General features: G+C 38.5%; 2 protein-coding genes across 3 annotated transcripts in view; one reads left to right on the plus strand and one right to left on the minus strand.

The window, feature by feature from the left end:
• Positions 1 to 674: 674 nt before the first annotated feature.
• CCN1 (cellular communication network factor 1) lies at positions 675 to 3,672 on the minus strand. Its single transcript, XM_007444711.3, has 5 exons — positions 3,340 to 3,672; positions 2,740 to 2,956; positions 2,030 to 2,377; positions 1,680 to 1,882; positions 675 to 1,577 (listed from the first exon to the last, which is right to left on the minus strand). Exons 1-5 carry the CDS (start codon positions 3,400 to 3,402, stop codon positions 1,278 to 1,280), a joined length of 1,131 nt encoding a protein of 376 aa, XP_007444773.2. The 5' UTR covers positions 3,403 to 3,672; the 3' UTR covers positions 675 to 1,277.
• A 1,793-nt stretch (positions 3,673 to 5,465) lies between these two features.
• Positions 5,466 to 19,887, plus strand: part of DDAH1 (dimethylarginine dimethylaminohydrolase 1) — a 153,017-nt gene continuing 138,595 nt past the window's right edge. For both annotated transcript variants that reach the window (XM_088153284.1, XM_088153285.1), the window contains exon 1: positions 5,466 to 5,888. The gene's annotated coding sequence lies outside the window, so the exon portion shown is untranslated. The remainder of the gene's footprint in view (positions 5,889 to 19,887) is intronic.

The following is a 19,887-nucleotide window of genomic DNA, read 5'->3' on the forward strand; positions in this document are numbered from 1 at the left end:
GTTTTGTCTGATCAAAGGTTCATATTTATGCAGGTAAAGGGAAAATCAAAGGCGAAAGGATAGGTTAGCTTTTTGCCTGCAGGAAAAAGTGTGATGAATTCCTGGCATTCTTTTCTTTAATAACATGTTTACTTTTAGTAAGACCAGTAATTGCTTCAACCTCATTTAAATTTGAATTTAGTGAAACCACCTCCTGCAGACTGTAGGAAAACACACAAAGAGCTCATTCACTTGCAGGAAGTAAGAGTAGAAATCATTTGAAACACTGTTCTGATTAGCTGCTGCCGTCTACTTCACTGAATCATGAGTAGAACACATTTTAAGTTAACAGTGTCTCTACTGAAAAGCATTAGTTGATCTTGATTGTTTTCTTGAGAAGGCATACCTGATTCAGGATCAAGAATTGATCTGGGCAACAAGAGTGGGGTACTTAAAGATTACAGGTAAAGGCAGTTTGTTATTATGAAGATTTCCTAACTCTTTCCCTCAACATTTCAGTTCTGAAAGAATAATTAGCTCCAGGACCCTGGTAAAATGGCAGAGCTTTTAAATTTATCATGAGCATGTTTATTTGAAAGCAAGACTCATTTATGTTTGTATGTTAAAAGTGCTACACAGTAGAGATACAGTTGTGGTCCTGCTACCCCAGTCAGTTTGAATCATATTAAATGAAATTAGGTAAATATTTCTTTATTAAATGATTAATTCTATAAATAAATTTCTTAATTCATTGAATATAAAATTAAATTATTTACAACTTATTCCAGTATTAAAGTTTTTTTCCTCAAAAAACAAAGCTACATTTTGATAAATAAAATATTCAGCTTTAAAAACAACCAATTTCTGTTTGTAAATATGAAATATGTAGCTGGTACTTATAGCTGCCATAGATGGGAACTCCAAAGTGCCCATCTTGGGAAGGAGCGTAACTTCCAACATGACTTTGAAATAACAAAAATATGACGTTACGTTGAATGGTAGAAATGGGTTTTCACTGCCGAAACAGACAAAACTTTGTATAAACAGATACAAACAGAAATCAGTAATCATGAGAGTGCTCCAAATTGAAGCAATAAGTTTGCTCCAGTACTATGAAGCTTTAAGTATGCTCAAACTGTTGCAATAGTATCCAGTCACACAGTGCATTCTTGTGTCTGTGTTGCCCTCCACTGGGTAAAGGCATCACTTCGATAAGAGTTCATTTTTTCCACTGGTACTTCAAAAACAAGCCATATATTAATTACAAGCTGCTTTCTCAAGCCTGCACACATCACAACTTAGTCCCTAAATTTGTGGATGTCATTGAATAGCTGGTAATTAGGATACACCTCGTTTCCATAGGGGCAAGTGTAGCTGCATCTGCAAGACTGGATCATCATGACGTTCTTAGTGAAGGTTTCTCCATCATCACAGTGGAACCGGACCTTGACAGTCCTGGTCTGTTGAGGAGTGCAGCATCGGCCATCCACACAGGAGCCACAGTACTTGGGGCGATACTTCTTCACACTAGAGCATCCTGCATAAGTGAACTTGACTGGAGTTTGGGACTTTTTGGTCTTTGTGCATTTCTTTCCCTTCTGGAAGAAAGAGATTATGTGGTTAGCCAAAACTATGACTAAAAGTACTATCCACCTAGAAATGACACAAGAACAGTGTGAAGATAAGGAAGTCTCATTTACCTTTAAGGAGTCGTAACTAGGCTGCCCACAGGGCCTCACTTCACATATCCTGGTCTCTTTAAGTAGTCTACAGTCTTGATTATCATTTGTGACTCGAGTTGAGACCCCAGTTCCACAGGTCTTTGAACATTGAGACCATGAAGTTGTCTGAACAATGCATTTTGGATTCTCAAATGAGTGGCTGCGAATCTCAGTTTCAAAGACTAAAAAAATAGAAGGAAGAAAATAATGTAAGTTTCTTATACTTATGAACTCTTTGTCTTATAAGCATGCATAGCAAAATCCTGTAGACAGCAACAGATAACCCCCCTTGCTAGCACAGGAAAATGCGACCAATATTTGTAACTCACCAGGTAACATTTTCAGCTTTCCTTTTACAATGGATATTAACTCATTGTTTCTGGTCAATTCTCTTTCAGAAGCATCCACATGAAACTCTTTGCCAAAGAATCCTTCCAGCTCTTCCAAGGTATCTTTGGAATCATCACAGACCCATTCCTCACAGCACTGGCCAGGGACTTTCACTAGTCTTGGGTTAGGACAGCCCAAATTTGGAAGGGAGAGTTCTTGAGGGCAGAGTGGGATACAGCCAACAGCTCCATCAATGCATGTACACTGGTGTTTGCAATTGGGCTGAAAACTTTCTCCATTCTGATAAATTTTGGAGTTGTATTCACAGGGTCTTCCTTCTGATTGTGCTGCAAAAGTTAGAAAAGAGGGAGAAAACTGTAAGTTGGGCTCAAGTCTACTCTAGCAGAGTAGTTTCCCCCCTTGCTCTGTTAAATCCAGTTTATGGTAAAGTGTCCTACAATCCCCCAGAGCTCTAGACTAGAACAATAAGTTAGTCAGGAATCACTTTTCCTTATGTGCTGTTACTGCAGTCCAGACATAGTGAATTGCATTCCAGACTGCTGAAGTAATATGCCCTTCTGCCAATCTACCAACAACAAAGCATAACCATACATGGACTGAAAATTGCTAAACTTCACCACTACGAGAACGGGTTAGTATGTATATACATGAATGAGACATTAAAAGAGCTAAGCTGCAAGCGTCTTACCTCTGCAGATCCCCTTCAGAGCTGTGGAACTGGCGCCAAAGTTGCATTCCAGCCCCTTAGTATGATCACAAGGCTGTGTCTTGCTGCAGTCCTCATTGAGCTGTTTAGCACAGACTTTACAGCATCCACAACCATCCAGAACCAGACCAACTCCTGGAGCACATCTGGGAACCTCCAGAGGACAATCACAAGTGGCTGGGCAGGAAGAAGAAAACACCTGAGGAGGAGAAACAAATGAACGCGTCTATGAGATATAACTGCTACTGTAAACAAGATAGCAAAACAGCAGCTTTCCTGCCACAGATTAAGCAAAACATTCAGGAAGTTTGCTCAGTTACAGCCATTCAACACATTCTTTATCTGGAAAGAAGTGCTAATTTACTGAATAGGCTTACTTTGGAGTTGTTTCTTAATTCTGTTTCCCTGTTCTTTCTAACACTCATTCACACAGGCTGTATGTTAAGTTTTCTTGCTTAACATATGCCACAAAACGTTATACAACATGCAACCTTATTTAAAAGAGAGGGGCATCTTTCTCACTGAAAACGAACAAGGGAAAAGAAAACACCATACCAATTTAAAATTAAAATCCACACATACCTTGCTTACTAACTGAAGGACAGCAAAAGCCAAGATCAAACAGCTGGTTGTCTGCGGGCTCATCTTCGCTTGTTTTCAGGCGCAGGATATACGGGTCCTTTTTCTTAGCTCAAACCGAAGGGGGGAAAAACCGAGCAAAATAGCAGGACTCGGGTTTGTTCTGCTCTGGCGGTGTTTTTCAAAGGCAGCTGAGTCTTGAAGGAATGCTAAGTGCCTCGCGGCTGCTCTAGTTCCTTTTTCTGAGAAAGCCAAAGAGAAGGCACCGGCTCTCTTCTCGGCTGTCTGCTCTTCCGCCTGACGTTTCTCAAAACCCTGTGCCTGTCTGAGCATACGCGGAGCGGGAGCAGCCTTATATATTGTGCCGCCGCCGCCGCGTGCTGCAGCTCCGCTGACGTCGGGCCAGAATTCTAAAGCATCAGGAATTCTAAAGCATTTCAGGAATGTTTCCTTGGCGCGGTTTGCATCCAAGCTCCTCCCTGTCTAAGTGCTTTATGCATTTGGGAGATGGGGGGGGCGGAGGGAGGAAGAATTTACAGCAAGCCTTTCTTTTCTTTCTTTTTTTCCTCCTTAGTTTCAACGTATTAAACAATCATATACATCAATTTGATTTTCCTCCCCTCCGCGTTATACTTCCGTCCGCTTGCAGCCTGGGAAACAGTGTCTTTAGCAGATTGTCCCGCTGGCGTGTTGGATAAATTGTTGATATGCTATGGAAGGTTTGAGGGAAAAAGTGCAGGCGGGGGGGGGGGGGACGGGAGATGGGAAGGGTACGGGGCAGAACAGGCATGCAAATCTGTTCGCCGTTCGGGTGTGATCCGGAGCTGGAACGAAAGCGTGTATCCAAACCCAGGTGGCGTAGTGTAAGCTTTATAAATGGGGTTGTGCGGGGAAACTCTCTGCTGGTCGGCCCGTTTTTCTTAGGCATTTGAAGAGAGGTGGGAAATATTTGTTTCCCTCCCCCGCATGTTTGTAGGTATAGTTACAATCCAGTCGCTCTCCTCGTGAAAGCTCTGTTCCCGCTATTCCGGGTCGTCTCAAGGAGCATGTAAACATTTATTCTCATCCTGTCTCCCCATTTTGGCGGGTTACCAAGCACACATTCTGAGGTGCTCTAACGGACTGAGTGTCTTCCGATATGAATGTATTTCATCTTTGCATTCGTGCCTAGAAAAGGTGAAAATGTTTTCAGTTAGCTTTCCCCTTTGATTATAATGCATTTTGGAAATAAAAGTTTAAAAAGACCGCTTTCTTGTTTCTTGATATGTTTGAAGGGTTCAAATTATTGGGGGGGGGGAGGAACGATAATATGCTTCAATAAAAGCAAATGTAAAAGATTAAAAGTTGTGCAAAGGGAACCTTTGAACTCGCAATGACCTTTTCTCCAACCCTAAGTAATTAAAATAAACAGCACCTAAACTGCATGCTCCAATTTAGACATTAGTAATCCAAAGCCATGGTTTTAAAATTATGACATAAATTGTTTAACTATACCTACTTTAAAAACTTGATATCTTGGTGCTTTAACACATGTCTATATTGCATTACATTCAAAATGCATAACACTCCAAAGCTGCTCTATTTAAAATTCTTCAGAATCCTACATTTTGTGGAGGGCATGAACAGTTTTTTAGGCCTGTCGGTAATGTAAAGCAAGAGTAGGTCTTCAGAATATTTATCCTCTTAATACTTAATAATATTAATATTTACTTATAATTAATGCTCTTTGCTAACAATTCTTGTTTGAGGTGGGGGTGGGGGGATGGAGGGGGTTCCTAGCTTTTGTTATTACCATTTGACTTCATGGCTGTAAGTATTTCCAGATGGTGATTCAGACACTAGACGTAACAATATTTCCATATTTGGTAGAGCAGTAGCCTGCATTTTGCACATTTTTCTACTCTGTTATCCAACCACAAAGCATTCCTGACAGCTTCAAATGCTGTTAAATATAGACTTCACTTTTGTTCCCAGGGCAGGAAATTCTTTGGAATTCCTGATGGGGTGTATTTCCACCTCCCACCCCCCTTCTTCAGCAGTCTGCCTATTATGGTTTAGGAGGAACAGCATTGGAAATAACCATTGTGGTTTGCTTATTTGGGGGCTGGGGGGACCTGGTCCTTCTTTTATGTGAAATATAGGAATCCCAATAGAGTTTGTAGCTATGTACAATTTTATTTCAATAGACTTCAAATGAAGAACCTACAGAGGTCTTATGAGATGTTTATTTTCAACAATTAACAGACCACAGCAACACGCAGAAAGCCGCCACTTGTAAAAAGCAAGTGATTAACGGGAGGGGGAAGAGGGAGGCGATGTGAAGGGGAAGCAATGGGATCGACCTGGCTGTCTAGCCTTGCCATACAGTCTGTATCTTACATGTGCTACTCAGTCACAGGGGGGTGGCCATTGAGGGGAGGGGAGCTCACCCCTCGCCAGCCCTGCTGCTGCTCTGGAGGAGGAAAACCCAAGTCGCCTGATCCTTCCCAGAGCTGAAGGAGGTATAGTGCATCGAAGGAGACATGCTACAGGGACGGTGAACGTGTATTGGGGTAAGTGTTGCTCCTGAGTCCTAATTCGAAGGGGTGGAAAGATACTGTACTGTATGTGTCTTTTAGATATTGTGGGGAAGGAAGGAGGGAGGGAGGGAAGGAAGGAAGGAGAGCAGTTTTGCTGAATGTTAGAATTGCTCGAATTTTCTTTGGGGAAAGGGTTGGATGCCTCTGCAGCAGGGAGGTAGGAGCAGTATAATAGAGCCAGTGTGTGGAGGCTTGGAGCCTATCTGAATTCAGTTTGACGCGAATCCAGTGGCGTTTCCACAAACAGACTAGGTTTGGTCTCAGACAGAAGCATATTTTCAAGTTGGTTCTAGTCATCTCTCTGTCCCCCGTCCCCCCTCCCCCCGCACACATCTCCTTTCCTCTGCCAAAGAGCAGACATGAGGCTGATGGATAAGGGTCCATCTTCGGGAGGAAATTCCCCACTCTCCACCTCTTTCTGCCCTCGCTGAAGGCAACATGAGGAAACCATCTGGTCCACGAGGCTGCCAAAAAAGGAGCGGGGCTCAGGATAAAATAACAGTTTTTGCCCACAATTCCTGCCCCCCCCCCCCGTTCCAGAACGAATACCCTCCCCAAGGGAAAAAGCTGTTTCAGCTCCCCCAGACATTAGCTGCGAAAAGACTTCCTAGCGCAGGCGCTGGCCGAGAAATGGCCGCTCTGCTAAGCCGCCCCTTCAGCTGCCCGCGTTGGTGCGGCTGCCCCCTGCCGATGGGGGGAGGGGAAGAGCGAATCTGCTTCCCCCTCCCTCCTCTCTGGTCTGGCTCCGGGAATCCGAGGAGAAGGTGGGGAGTGGGATGCAGAACGGAGGGCGACGCTGCGGCCAAAGTGATTTCCGGCTTCGGCTGAACAAACTCCAGAGGTTTCCAACCCCCAGCCATATTTGGTGAACGCTTAGAGGACCTCGTCATCGGCACTCGACTAAGATGATGTCGTAGATGAATGGAGTTCAGCCAGAAGAGCGCATAAGGGTCTTGGATTGCATACCAAAGATACATGTCACTTGAGAATCCCTAGGAACATGTTTAATCTCTCCCTGGAGCGTTAGGAACTGGAAGGGATTTTGCTTCCTTTCCTGGCGGAAGAGAATGCTCCGAGGCAGTCATTTCCTGCCTTGAATGGCCTAATGAATCCTATCTAGATTGTCTTAGGACTCGGGCATTAAACCAAGCCAAGAAGTGGGAAATGGGGGAAGTTTTGTGGGAGAAACAAGGTGGGTATTTGGCAGCACTGATCAGTTTATTTATTTGTTCGTTTGTTAGACTTTTATCCCATCTTCCCTTCAGGAGCTCAAGGCAGTTTACACAACACTCTTTCATCCATTTTCCTCACACAACAACAATCCTGGGTGCTATGTTGTCTGAAAGAAAGTGACTGGGCAAAGTCACCCAGCAAGCTTTCATGGCTCTGGGTGGGCTTGAGCTGGCTCCAGGTCCCCTCTGTGAAGCAGTGCCATTTGGTGGGGTCCAGAAAGTGTGCCTTCTCTGTCATGGCATCTGCCTTATGGAACACTCTCTTCCTGGAGATTCAGATGGTCCTGACCTTGTTGGCCTTCTGAAAGGCTGTGAGGACCTAGGTTTCCCCCCAAGTCCTGGGGCAAGGGTACTAATGGAACCCAGCAATAGGGTGTGAGATATGGGGATGAGGTGCCTTGACATGGTTTTTTAAATCTATTTTTGTATCATGCTTTTATTCTTTTGTTCACTACCCAGAGTTCCATTGGTAGATGGGCGGCCGTTTACATTTGCTGAATAAATAAACCAACAAACCTGGGCTGCTCTGTGCCAGTCCAACAGCTTAAGTTCTGAAGAATGTTGCATTTGACTATAGCCATCTCTGTCCTAGTTGACCAAGTAATCAGAGTTTGACTGGGAACATCACTGTAGAATCACCAGTCAAGCACTAAGAAATCTGAGAAGTGCACCTAAATTATTCCTGAAATAATGCAAAAACTTGACTCATTCTCTGTCTCTATGAAAATACTTCAGAGCCAGCTCCAAACCTCAGGAACATCTGACAGAAGCAATTCCTACATGAAGTATGGATGCATTTTGACACCCTGACACATTTATATAACTCATTACATACCTTTCTTAATGGTCCAGTTTATCATCCTCTCATCCTGGATGATACATGCTCTATATTGTATACGGACAATGCAGGCATCCTCTCTGTGACATGAGGGGGAATGAAAGCGCCATAGTTACTGCAAGGTTGATATCTAGATGTAAATTGTCAGAAGCAAAGTAATTCTTTTCCACAAAGAAAATCTATTAGGTGGCAATTATATTGTAATCTAATCAAACAAATAAGCTACTTTAGGTACTTGGGGGTATTCTTCAAGCATCAACCAAGTGGGAGAGTTAGATGCCATCTAATCAGCCCGGCTCCTGATGACTGTATGGGCAAATGCTCTCTTTCTTCAGTGACGAGCTGTAACTTTTCCAGGGCATTCCACAACCCTATCCATCAGTCTAATTCGTTGTCTTTTTCTTCTCCTTTCTTTAATCATGCCAAGCATAACCATTTTTTTTCTTAGTTCATCCACTCACATCATTTGTCCAAAATATGTAACTTTTTATTGCCTAAACATTGCTTCAAAGGAGCAGTCAGTGTTTACTTCCTTCAGGACTAATTGATTGGTTCTTTTTGTAACCCATATAATCTTAATACTTATCTCCAAATCAATAATTCAGAAGTGTTATTTTTCCCACTAATATTCTCAATAGTCAGTTTTCACATCTATACATTATGATTGGGGAAACCATTGCTTTAACTATTTTATATTTGTTGTCATAGACATTTCCTTAACATTTATGATTTTATCTAAGCTTGACATTGCCTTCTAGCCTTTTCATTGTTACCTATGCTTGACCCAATATGCACTGGGGGTGGTTAGTGGCTTGAGAATGTTCTCTCCACCTTTTAATTTTGTATATTTTGTAATGGTTTTATTGTTTTTATTTGTGAGCCGCCTAGAGTCAGTTATATAGTGAGATGGGCAACATATAAATCTGATTTATAAAATAAAATAAATAAAATAAATTTAAATACCATCTACATTTCTTTACCATCAATTCTCAGTGTCAAACATGCTGGTTTACATTACTGTATTTTTGTCTTTTAAAATTTTTAACATTTTCAGATTGTTCGTATTCTAGTTTTACTTTCTTGATGAGTTTTTCTAAGTCTTCTTTACTTCTAATTAATAGAGTGAAATCATGTAGTGTATTGAAACCTTTGAACTTTGGTATTGGAGAAGATTCCTGAGAATACCGTGGACAGCCGAGAAAACTAAAAAAATTGATCATTGAACAAATCAATCCAGAGTTCTCACTCAAGGAACACATGACCAGGCTCAAATTTCTGTATCCTACTTTGGACACATTATGCAAAGACCCAGCTCTCTGAAGAAGGCTCTAATGCTGGGAAAGGTGGAAGGAGAAAAGAAGAAGGAAGAAAAAAGAAGAACAGCTAGCAGCAAGGTGGATGAACTCAGTTACAGTGGCCACAGGTGCACCATTGGAAGACTTAAAAGACCAGGGTAGGGACAGATCATTATGGAGAAATCTATCTACTATATGTGGTTGCTAAGAGTCAACACTGTCTTGATATAACATAATCAGTCAATCAATCTGGTAATCTGCACATTCTCTTTTATCTTGTTTCTTTTATACAGGAACAAGCTGAATATACCTATGTCTTCCAAACTCTATGTTACATAGTTTCATTCCATATTTGTTGACATTGTGTTGTTAGCACTTTAACTACTTTTTCTGCATTTTGAAACATTTCAAAAGCTATTTCATTTTTTATGCTTTTACAGTTGATGTCTGGTTTATGTCTTCTCAAATAATGTTGTCCACAGCAAACTGCAATGATACCAAAATGATGACATGTAAGCAATGACATCATTGCACAAATGCTGGCATTACATACTTGCGTTCTGATGTCTGATGTAGTTGTATAAATTGTGGCCTTTGTGTAATGGTACTGTCTTGCACATGTTGTCATTTGATTCCCTTGCCCTTCCCTCCAGATGTCCATATGTCTCATGCCTTCCTTTCTAGTAAGTCAGTTTGTGAATGCATTATCTCTCTAGAAATATTTATATCATTTCATAATCCTTCATAATCTTCTTAAAACAACCTTATTTTCCTACTCTCTTTACAGTAATTTTCTACATTTAACACCTGTATTTCATATCAATAATTCATAGATTGTTCTACCATCTATACACAGGAGTGTCCTGGCTAACTAGATTTCACTTCTCTATATTCTTTCTCCTATTATATAGTCAATTTGATTGGATGTTGTCCACCTGATGTTGTTCAAATGTACAATCTGCATTTATGTTGCTTGAAACAGGTGTTAAGAAATAACAATGAATTTTCTTCACAAAATTCTACTGAGCAATCTCCAGCATTATTGCATTTACCCAATCCAAATCTGTTCTGTAATTTTAGGTTCCTTTATTTTTCCAAGTTTAGCATTCCAATAATCTATTAGTGGGACTGTTTCCTTTGTAGATGTCATATTTATCAGCTCTTGCAATTTGCCATACAATTTTTTCATTGTCTTACATCATTGAGTTTGTAGTAGGGGCAGAAACTTGTATAACCTTGATGTTTACTAGATAATCACTAATTCTAATAGATAGAATCATTTATTAGATTATAGCCAAGCACATACTTAGCTCTATCCATTTTCAGTATCTCTGCCACTCTGTTCTTTCATTTGATGTCATTTCTTGAATAGTATGTCACATAATCTGAATTAAAGTGGTCTATTCTGGTCCCTTTCAGTTCACTTATTCTTAAAATATCTAATTTATGGAGTTTCATTTCTACTTTGACAAGTTTTCCTTAGTTCATATTTCTTGTATTCCATGTTCCTGTTGTGTCTTTATAAAACAAGGAATTCATTGGTGACTAGATTCCCTTGTGGCTTTGGTTGACTATGTCGTCACTTTTAGATTTACTCATGGAACCAGCCTTCTAACCTGGGAAATCTCATGATCTGGCATTTCAAAATTGTCTAAATGTTTGAGGAATGTCCACATCTGAGCATCTCCAGTGTAGTGTGTCTACCATTACAAAAAACGTTAAACCAGCTGGGGTTGCTATATCTGTGCTTAAAGGCCTGTAAGGAAAAGATGCTTCTCCAGCTGCGGTATAGAGTCTAAATACACTCCTATAGAGAGCATGGGTGATTGGATATGGGGCAGCCTAACTTCCTGCATCCTATTTTGCAGTTTCCAGATATATGTCAAGTATAGTACTGTACTGCACTTAGTGATAGAATTAGTTTTGATAGAAGTATGGATTTTGAAATTTTCTTCCTCCTTCTATATCTGGCTGTGTTTTTTTCCCCATGTTGGCTGGCTTGGCTCCTTTAATTCTAGAAGACAAATTTAAAACTACAGTATATGGAACAGAACACTGAAGGGAAAATTCCAGCTTTACGATTTATCCCCAGAATTTGTTACTGTATTGGGTCCTGAAAATGTTAGAAAAATAATGAGTCCCATACCTGGGACTCTGATTTATAAAAGATTGTCTGTCTGTCTGTCTGTGTATCTATCTAATTTATATCTTATTTGTTTAACTGAATCTTATTTATATAAGATCTTATTTATCTTATTTATATAAGATTTAGTTATCAATCATTTATAATCAGAGTTAGATAATAACAGCTTTGGCTCTGCCATTACCACTGCTGAAGCAGCATAGGACTTTTATACTAGCTCAATTTAATGTCCCTTTCTCAGAACTGTATTTAGTCTTCCACCCTGCTATATCACCTGAGGTTCTTCTCTTTTCACTAATTCTGTGGAGTCTCTTTCAGAGCATATGTTTTATTCTGCATGAACATCCTGAAAGTATATCCAGAATACAGATGGCAAGCAACAGACAAACATGTTGTTAGAAAATATTTATTTAAAACAAAGAAACAAAAATGTTCTCAATGGCCTAATATTCTATTTTCTCCTTTTTCATTCCCCCTCCCCCCTTTTCAATTTTTCTGTACATAACTTTTTGCTTACCTTAGAATAGGCCTCTCCTTCTGCTTTTGCCAGACCACTGGTTCCTGCAGCCTTAAATCATTCCTTTAGTAAAAAATGTCTTGGTTCCATGACTCACTGGGGAGGTGAAAAGCTGGGAAGAAAGATGGTTAAACATGGAAATGCATAGGAAAGACAGTGGAACTAAAGTATGACCTCAGTGTTTAATGTTAAAGTGGTTTCAGGTTTTTACTTCTTTGATCTGCATAAAGCTAATACAGTATTCTTTTGGACCAAATATATAAATCTATATTCCCTGTACAACAACTGTATAAACAGAACTCATTAAGAACAGCTTAGAGGTTCTTTTTGGTTGTTCTTATAGGTCATCCCTACATTAAACTTCTATCCTTTGCAAAACTTTCTCTGCTGTTCTAGAATCATAAGAATGGAACTAGAGAATAATAATAATATAACAACAACAACAACAACAACACCCCAGATTTAACAATTGTTGATAACAAAGATAACAAAATCTGGATAGTGGACATTGCAATACCTGCAGACAGCAGAAGAGAAGAGAAAGAATTGGAGAAAATCACAAAATATAAAGACCTGCAAATAGAAGTAGAACGACTATGGCAAAAGAAAGCAAAGATAGTACTAATAGTTACAGGTGCCTTAGGTGCAATCCCAAAACATCTGGAGCACCACTTGAACACCATCAGGATTGACAAAATTACCATCAGTCAATTGTGAAAGGCAGCTTTACTTGGAAAAGCTTATATCCTGCAATGATACCTTTAACACCATCAAACCAGATCTGCCTATCACAGGTTCCTGGGAAGGACTTGATAGGTGGATAAAAATCCCAAATCCAGTCTAAATATCTGTCTGACTGTGTGACCAACCATCATAATAATAAGTTTTGACTGGACAAATGTGCCACCCTGACCATCAACAGGGGAAAATAGTGAAAAGTGAAGGAATCAAGATGCCCAATGGAAATAATATCAAGAGTCTGGATGAAGAAGATCACTACAAATACATGGGCATCCTTCAGGCTGACAACATCAAGTACACTGAAGTCAAGAAGAAGGTTAGTAGTGAATACATCAGAAGAGTGAAGAAGATCTTAAAATCCAAACTCAGTGGCAGAAATACCATCAAGGCAATTAACACCTGGGCAATTCCAGTCCATCATGAAGGCTTACTGAATGCCAAAGAAACCAGACTGGCCTATAAGAAAGACCAAATGAAGAATAGAAAAGAGACATGGCAAGGCAAAGTATTACATGCCAAAAAACATGCACAAAAAAACTAGCAGGCAAGGCAGATAACAAGACCTGGCAATGGTTAAGAGCAGGAAAGTGGAAGAAAGAGACGGGCTAATTCTGTGTGCACAAGACCAGATCTTAAGAACAAATGCATACAAAGCCAGAACTGAGAAGACAGCAACAGACAGCAAATGCCCCCTCTGCAAAGAAGCTGAAGAAACAGTGGACCACCTAGTTAGTTGCTGCAAGAAGATCACACAGACTGACTACAAATACAACATGACAAAGTAACAACAATGGTGCATTGGAATATCTGCAAGAAATACCAATTGCCTGCAAGGAAGTACTGGTGGGGCCACAAAACAGACAAAATAATAGAAAATGAAGAAGCTAAAGTGCTCTGGGACTTTAGAATTCAAACAGACAAGTACCTGCCACACAATACCTCAGACTTAACAATTGTTGATAAGAAAGACAAAAAAGTCTGGATACTGGACATTGCAATACTGGAGAAAGCAGAATAGAAGAGAAAGAACTGGAGAAAATCATAAAATACGAAGACCTGTAAATAAAAGTAGAACAATTGGTGAAAGAAAGCAAAGATAGTACCAATAGTAATAGGTGCCTTGGGTGCAATCCCAAAACATCTGGAGCACCACTTAAAGACCATTGGCATTGACAAAATCACCACCGGTCAATTGCAAAGGCAGCTTTACTTGGAACAGCTTACATCCTGCAGTGATACCTTTAACACCATCAAGCAACATCTGTCTATCCCAGTTAGGGGATAGGTGGGAAGGACTTGGGAAGGACTTGATAGGTGAATAAAAATGCCAATTCCATCTAAACATCTGGCTGCCTGTGTGACCAACAATAATAATAATTTATTAAACTTGTATGCCACCTGACTCTCAGCAACTCTGGGTGACTTACAACAATCAAAGAAATTACAATAAAATCAATAAAAAATAAAAATAAAAAGTGTTAAGTGTGATGAAGTGAAAGGTCTCCCTCTTCCTCTCCAAAGGCCTGGGCGAAGGGCCAGTCTTCAAAGCTCTTCTCAACAACAGCAGACTGGGGACATCCAGATCTTGGGAGGAACCACCGAGATCATTTAATAATTTAAATTTATTAAATATTTGAATGAAAAATTAATCATTTAATAATAATTACAGGATCTCTGAGCAATTACATTTGTTTTATTTTTCTAGAAAGCTCCACCATATTTCTTATTGGCATTTATTACTAATGGAACCTAGCAGTCAGTTCATTAGAGCTATTTTCTTTCCTCAAACTGTAGTTAAATTGTTATACAGAAAAAAGCAACAACAACCAAGCTGTTCCACACCAGCAATCTCTTTCATGCATACCTTGACTTGCTCTTTGCAATACTGACTTTGGTTATGAAGTAAACTTCATTCCCAGGTTTTGACTGCTGAATATACAAATTCCTCTTGTCATACCTCATGCCCACCAGCTATGCTGTTAATTCTCAGATTTACATCTACAACACATCTGGGAAGACCTCACATTAATAGAGACTATTTTGACTAATCAGTTTGTGTTGGGTTGTATATGTACTTATTTTCAGATTACAAAGTGACCTGGAAGTCCCTCAGTCATTTGAGATACACCTTGAGTCCTCCAGTTTGAGGGAGAGTGTAATTCTCCCCCTTCAGACTTTATGAGACATAAATGCATCTTGGACTATGTGAGTAAGAAATTTAGGACTTGAGGCAGGGGGGGAGGGATACTTGTAAAAATTTCAACAGCTCTGCAAGTGTGTGAGGTTTATTTAGTAGCATAGATTCAGATAGGTTCATCGTTAGATAGAAATATCATCATCAAAATGCCCTGGCAACCCAATATTCTCTCTACTTCCTTGAATCTTGCCTTGTCTCATCCTGAGCCTGTGGTTTATGTAGCCTTATCCTACTGTTCTTTGCTGCAAAACACCTGTTCTCGGCAAAATATATGGAACAATGGAAAGAGTTAGGACAATATGTCATTATGCCAATGGTTCTTTCTATTATCACAGTAAGGGTTGGGTTAGGGTAAAGATAGCTAGTGAGGAAAAGCTCAAAGTCTACATGGTACAAAAATAAATAAATTTTCCAGACTATTATGGAATTGAACACTCCTCAAATCGAAGTTTAAAGAAGCAACACAACCTCAAACCACAACTTTCCACTCTGCAACTTGGTTTCTGGCACATTGGCCTCTGTTTGCAGTTTGAGTTCATGCATTTTTTCCTTGGGGTTCTAATCATATGTGTTGTAAGTGTATATGTATGTGTGTGTGTGTGTGTGTGTGTGAGAGAGAGAGAGAGAGAGAGAAAGAGAGAGAGAGAGAACTTCAGCTCTCTTAGAGTCACATTAGCAATGTGGCGTATTCTCCAGACCCGCTTTCTAAGCTAACATTATAAAGTTCTCCATGTCAAACCTTCTGAGTTCCAACATTTCAGCTCTTCAGTTGTCAGTATCAACCATTTTGGAATGAACTTTCCATCCTGTACTTTCTATGACAGATACACAAATGTCCAGTTTTCAGATTATTCTAGGTTGGGAGTCTTTCAGACTGTAGGTATTCCAATGTCAAAGCTTATTGGAGATTGGAAATTTAATATCTCCATCAGACATTCAGTCAGGGAAGCCTAGAAATAAGCATTTGTGAGTTAGTCATAAGTATTAGTTGAGATAAGAATGGAGTGTAAGGAAAGGTAAACTAGACGCGGTATGAATATATATTATATTTATTAAATTTTAATAATGAACTTAGTACAATTTACTTTAAAATTAACTGCAGTGTTAAAATAGCAAGCTGCTATGAAGGAGATGGAGAGAGACATTGTATATTACTATGAGTAACAGATATTTCTGTAACAATTGCATTATCATAAGAGCTTATTCCCTTTTCTGCAAGCCATCTTCTATAACAGGGGTCCCCAAACTCTTCAGCTCATTTAGCCCTTCATGAAGTTTCAGATTGTTCAGAAACCCCCAAACATTTATTATATGAAAATAATGTAATAAATACTATTATACTATGACTAATAGTCCTATGAATAACAACAACAATAACAACAACAATGGATAGTCCCATTGACCCTTGAGGATTGATGTTGACCACTTTGGAAAACGTTGTTCTATAATCTAACTTCCATCCCTTTTGCCCAAATATGTCAATATACTTGAACATAGTTCTGTAATTTGGACCTGAGGCTGCTTTTGCCTGAGTCAAAGGCCTTCCTGTTCCCACAGTTTTTATTGATTGTCCTCTCTTACCACAATCCAATGTACCACATACCTATCCCAGTCCTTAAGAGAAACTTTTGGAAAGCTTGGCTGGGCATGTCCAATTATGCACACAGAGTTCTGGCTATGTTGTTTGGATGGAAGCCAGTATTTGCACAGCTTTAAGAGCAATATCTATAGTATGAGATATATTTTAATGGGAAGTGGTATACAAATGTTTTAAATAAATAAATAAATATTAGAAGAAATATGAACTTATGTCAATGCTTATTTTCCCAGTTTAATGTTCATACATCATTGAATATAGCAATTCTATAAACCTTTCCATGAATAAGGAAAGTGAAATCTTTAAATAAAAATTATAACATTTAGGCAGAATTATATAATTATTTTCTAGCTTTTGGTTTTAAAATATGGAAATTGTTTAAAATATGTAAATCATTCATATTCGCTATTAAGAATTTATTCAGCACAAGGAAATGTTATTATTACTTTGGGTGTGTATGTGAAGGAACAGTCACCTAAGTTACATGGTGATATTATGTGCTTTGAAAGGATGATTGAAGTTTACCTAATGTGCTCTATTTTGGTCCTTTTTCATTTTATCTCTCCTATTATTTGTCCTAGCCTTGTCATGTAGGGGTATAGCATTGCTAGAAAAGGCAAGTAATGGACTATGAATATGTTCATGACATTTTGAATTAATCCATGGCATTTTCTGTAGAAATCCACTATTTTGAACTGAAGGAAATACTCAGTTGCTATAGTCCGTTTAGTCTTTACTGACAAGCATTTATTTTACTAGTTTCAATTCTCTTTTGAGAGTATTTTTCCTTGAGGATTCCTTCATTGTAATATATTTAAATACCTTTTCTTCATTTCCTGTAGTATATAACATTTATGTTAATAATTTTCCTACATAATCCAGAATCATTTGAGGTCTTTTGAGAATAAAAGAAAAAGGTGCTGTTCTTTCTCCATGGAGCGGAGAATCTAATTTTACACATGACAGGATTGCAAGGCCAGGGCAAATAATAGGAGAGATAAAATGAAAAAGGACCAAAATAGAGCACATTAAGTAAACTTCAATCATCCTTTCAAAGCACATAATATCACCATGTAACTTAGGTGACTGTTCCTTCACATACACACCAAAAGTAATATTAACATTTCCTTGTGCTGAATAAATTCTTAATAGTGAATATGAACAATTTACATATTTTAAAACCGAAAGCTAGAAAATAATTATATAATTCTGCCTAAATTCTATAATTTTTATTTAAAGATTTCACTTTCCTTATTCATGGAAAGGTTTATAGAATCTACGAGTTATTGTTTATAATATAAATATAAAAATAATAGTAGTAATTATTTGTAGCATGTGTAAAATAGTGCATGTTCTAACATAAAACAGCCCATAAAACTTTTTTAAAAAATGGAGTAATATTATCATGTTTGCATTACAAAGTGTAATTAAATGAATATATAATGAAAGTATGCTAAACTATTACGGGTTCAGCTGTCAAGCTGGCCACTGCTCATGTCAAAACTATGTCTCAGACTGTATTATACTACTCAAAAAGTTGAAGAAAGTTCAAATTAGAACCAAGAAAATGTACAAGAGCCATAGCTAAATGACAACAATGTGTATGGATCCCCCTAAAATGTGAAGGACTAAGATTGTTGGTAATTCCACAATAAATACCTTTCTGGAAAGCAACACAATGGTTAACTTCCACAGAGTCTCTGGTAATGGAGTAGTATATAAGTTTAAGAAATAAATAAATCCATTACCCTTTTTCCTACAAAGATGGAAAGTGGAGCACTGAGGCCACAGTCTTCAACTGTTGTTGCTCTCCAGAATTTTCCAAGTCATGGTGCTTCTTAATATGGAGGGACATATATCTTTAGAGAAGATTTTTTTTACTAACCTCTGCTCTAGAATTTAGTTCCTAATCAAGCCCTGTGAGTTCCGTTGGGGAATAAAAAAAAAAAAATTCCACTGACACAGTTGTCACCTAAACAGCATAGCTTTCACTGTCATACTTTGACTATGAATAGAGTTTGGTCATACAGGGAGGGACTGAACAAACATAGTCTATGAGTAAGTTTCTTCTGTCAAACTTCAGAAAAAAATCTGCTAGCACCATAGGGCTTGGCCAATTTGTGAATAGGGCTTGAGTGAAGAGATGCGTCACTATTAACATATATGGAATAATTTCATTTCAGAAGCCATGGGCTTGTGCTTGTTGACAAGAGGCTTTTATAAATAGGTTTAAGAATACAAATAAATAAACTCTGGGCATTTCAACTCTGCCTTTTAATTTTATTTAACTGGAAATATTACCCATGTACACATAACCTATATAGGTCATTTTTGTTGCATTGTTGGATATAAGGACTGTAGTGCTGCACTTTGCTACATAATTGTAGTTTTTATGGCACTCTGGTATAGGGATAGGTGATGGTGTTGCATAAATAATAATAAGCATGTAGAACATTTAACAAAGCAATTCATCCTCATTTTTTAGTAAGCATGCTGCTGTTCAGACATCTAGGTAATAATCAACACTGTCCTCCTCCTAGATTCAATAATAAGGCTTAATCTGTAAAAAGCACAAGCAAAGCATTCAACATTCTCTCTCTTCTATCCCCTTTCTTTTTTCCAACTGATGCTCAACATTCCATAGCTTCTCAGTCCTTACTAAACTTTTTTTTAAATCTCCCCACCCCTTTTTCAGATTTGTTCTATCTCTTGTAAGTACGCCTTTATATTCTGCTTCTTTTTTACTAGCTCTTTTTCAACTACAATTTGCCACCCACCATCTGATTTCACTATTAGAAAGTGGTGCAGTAGCAATAAACAAGGTAGAGAAAAGGCTCCAAACAAATGACAATATATTTTTCAACATTTGTTAGTTTTCCTCTCTTAGTTTTTGTGCCCATTGCTATAAGCCAGTTAAATAGAATTTCTAGGAACTGGTTCATAGGACTCTGTGGTTTGTTCAATGGTAAATTCTTGAGTGAGAGGGAGAGAGAGAGAGAGAAGATCTTATTGCATGCATTAGGAAGAAAGGTATCTCTGTTTCTTTAGTTTTACAGCCTATTTTCTAGAGTTTGAAAGAATTCTTTCCACTGTTTCTTATTTCTAAGTCCCACTGAGATTAGTGGTACTTTTTCTGAAGTAAGTGTGCACAGTTCTTATGTTTTCCTTCCCAGAATGCATGAAATAATTTTCATATTCACTTCTACAAATATTTGCTTTATATGCCAGGGCAAGCAAGAATCTGTGTTTAACCACCTCTTCTATGCTTTGCTATTACTTGAAAGTTACACATGTTGTTGCTAGCATCTATGGTTGGATTTTAAAAGTTTCCTCCAAGCACTTCTGAATCTAATATTTACAGGGATGTATAATGCCAAGCTCTTGTACTTTGGTGTAAATTCAAGAGAAACAA

The sequence above is a fragment of the Python bivittatus genome, unplaced genomic scaffold, assembly GCF_059951505.1.
Source record: "Python bivittatus isolate LINGU-HERP-01145 unplaced genomic scaffold, Pbiv_v1 ctg000700_np1212, whole genome shotgun sequence".
Classification (NCBI taxonomy): Eukaryota; Metazoa; Chordata; class Lepidosauria; order Squamata; family Pythonidae; genus Python; species Python bivittatus.

What these genes read in the sequence shown, in the direction of transcription:
- CCN1 (XM_007444711.3), bottom strand. Translation starts at nt 3,402, where the DNA reads ATGAGCCCGCAGACAACCAGCTGTTTGATCTTGGCTTTTGCTGTCCTT. An exon ending in TCCTTCAGTTAGTAAGCAAG is followed by an intron (nt 2,957 to 3,339) that starts GTATGTGTGGAT and finishes TCTCCTCCTCAG; the next exon opens with GTGTTTTCTTCTTCCTGCCC. An exon ending in CTAGTTACGACTCCTTAAAG is followed by an intron (nt 1,578 to 1,679) that starts GTAAATGAGACT and finishes TCTTTCTTCCAG; the next exon opens with AAGGGAAAGAAATGCACAAA.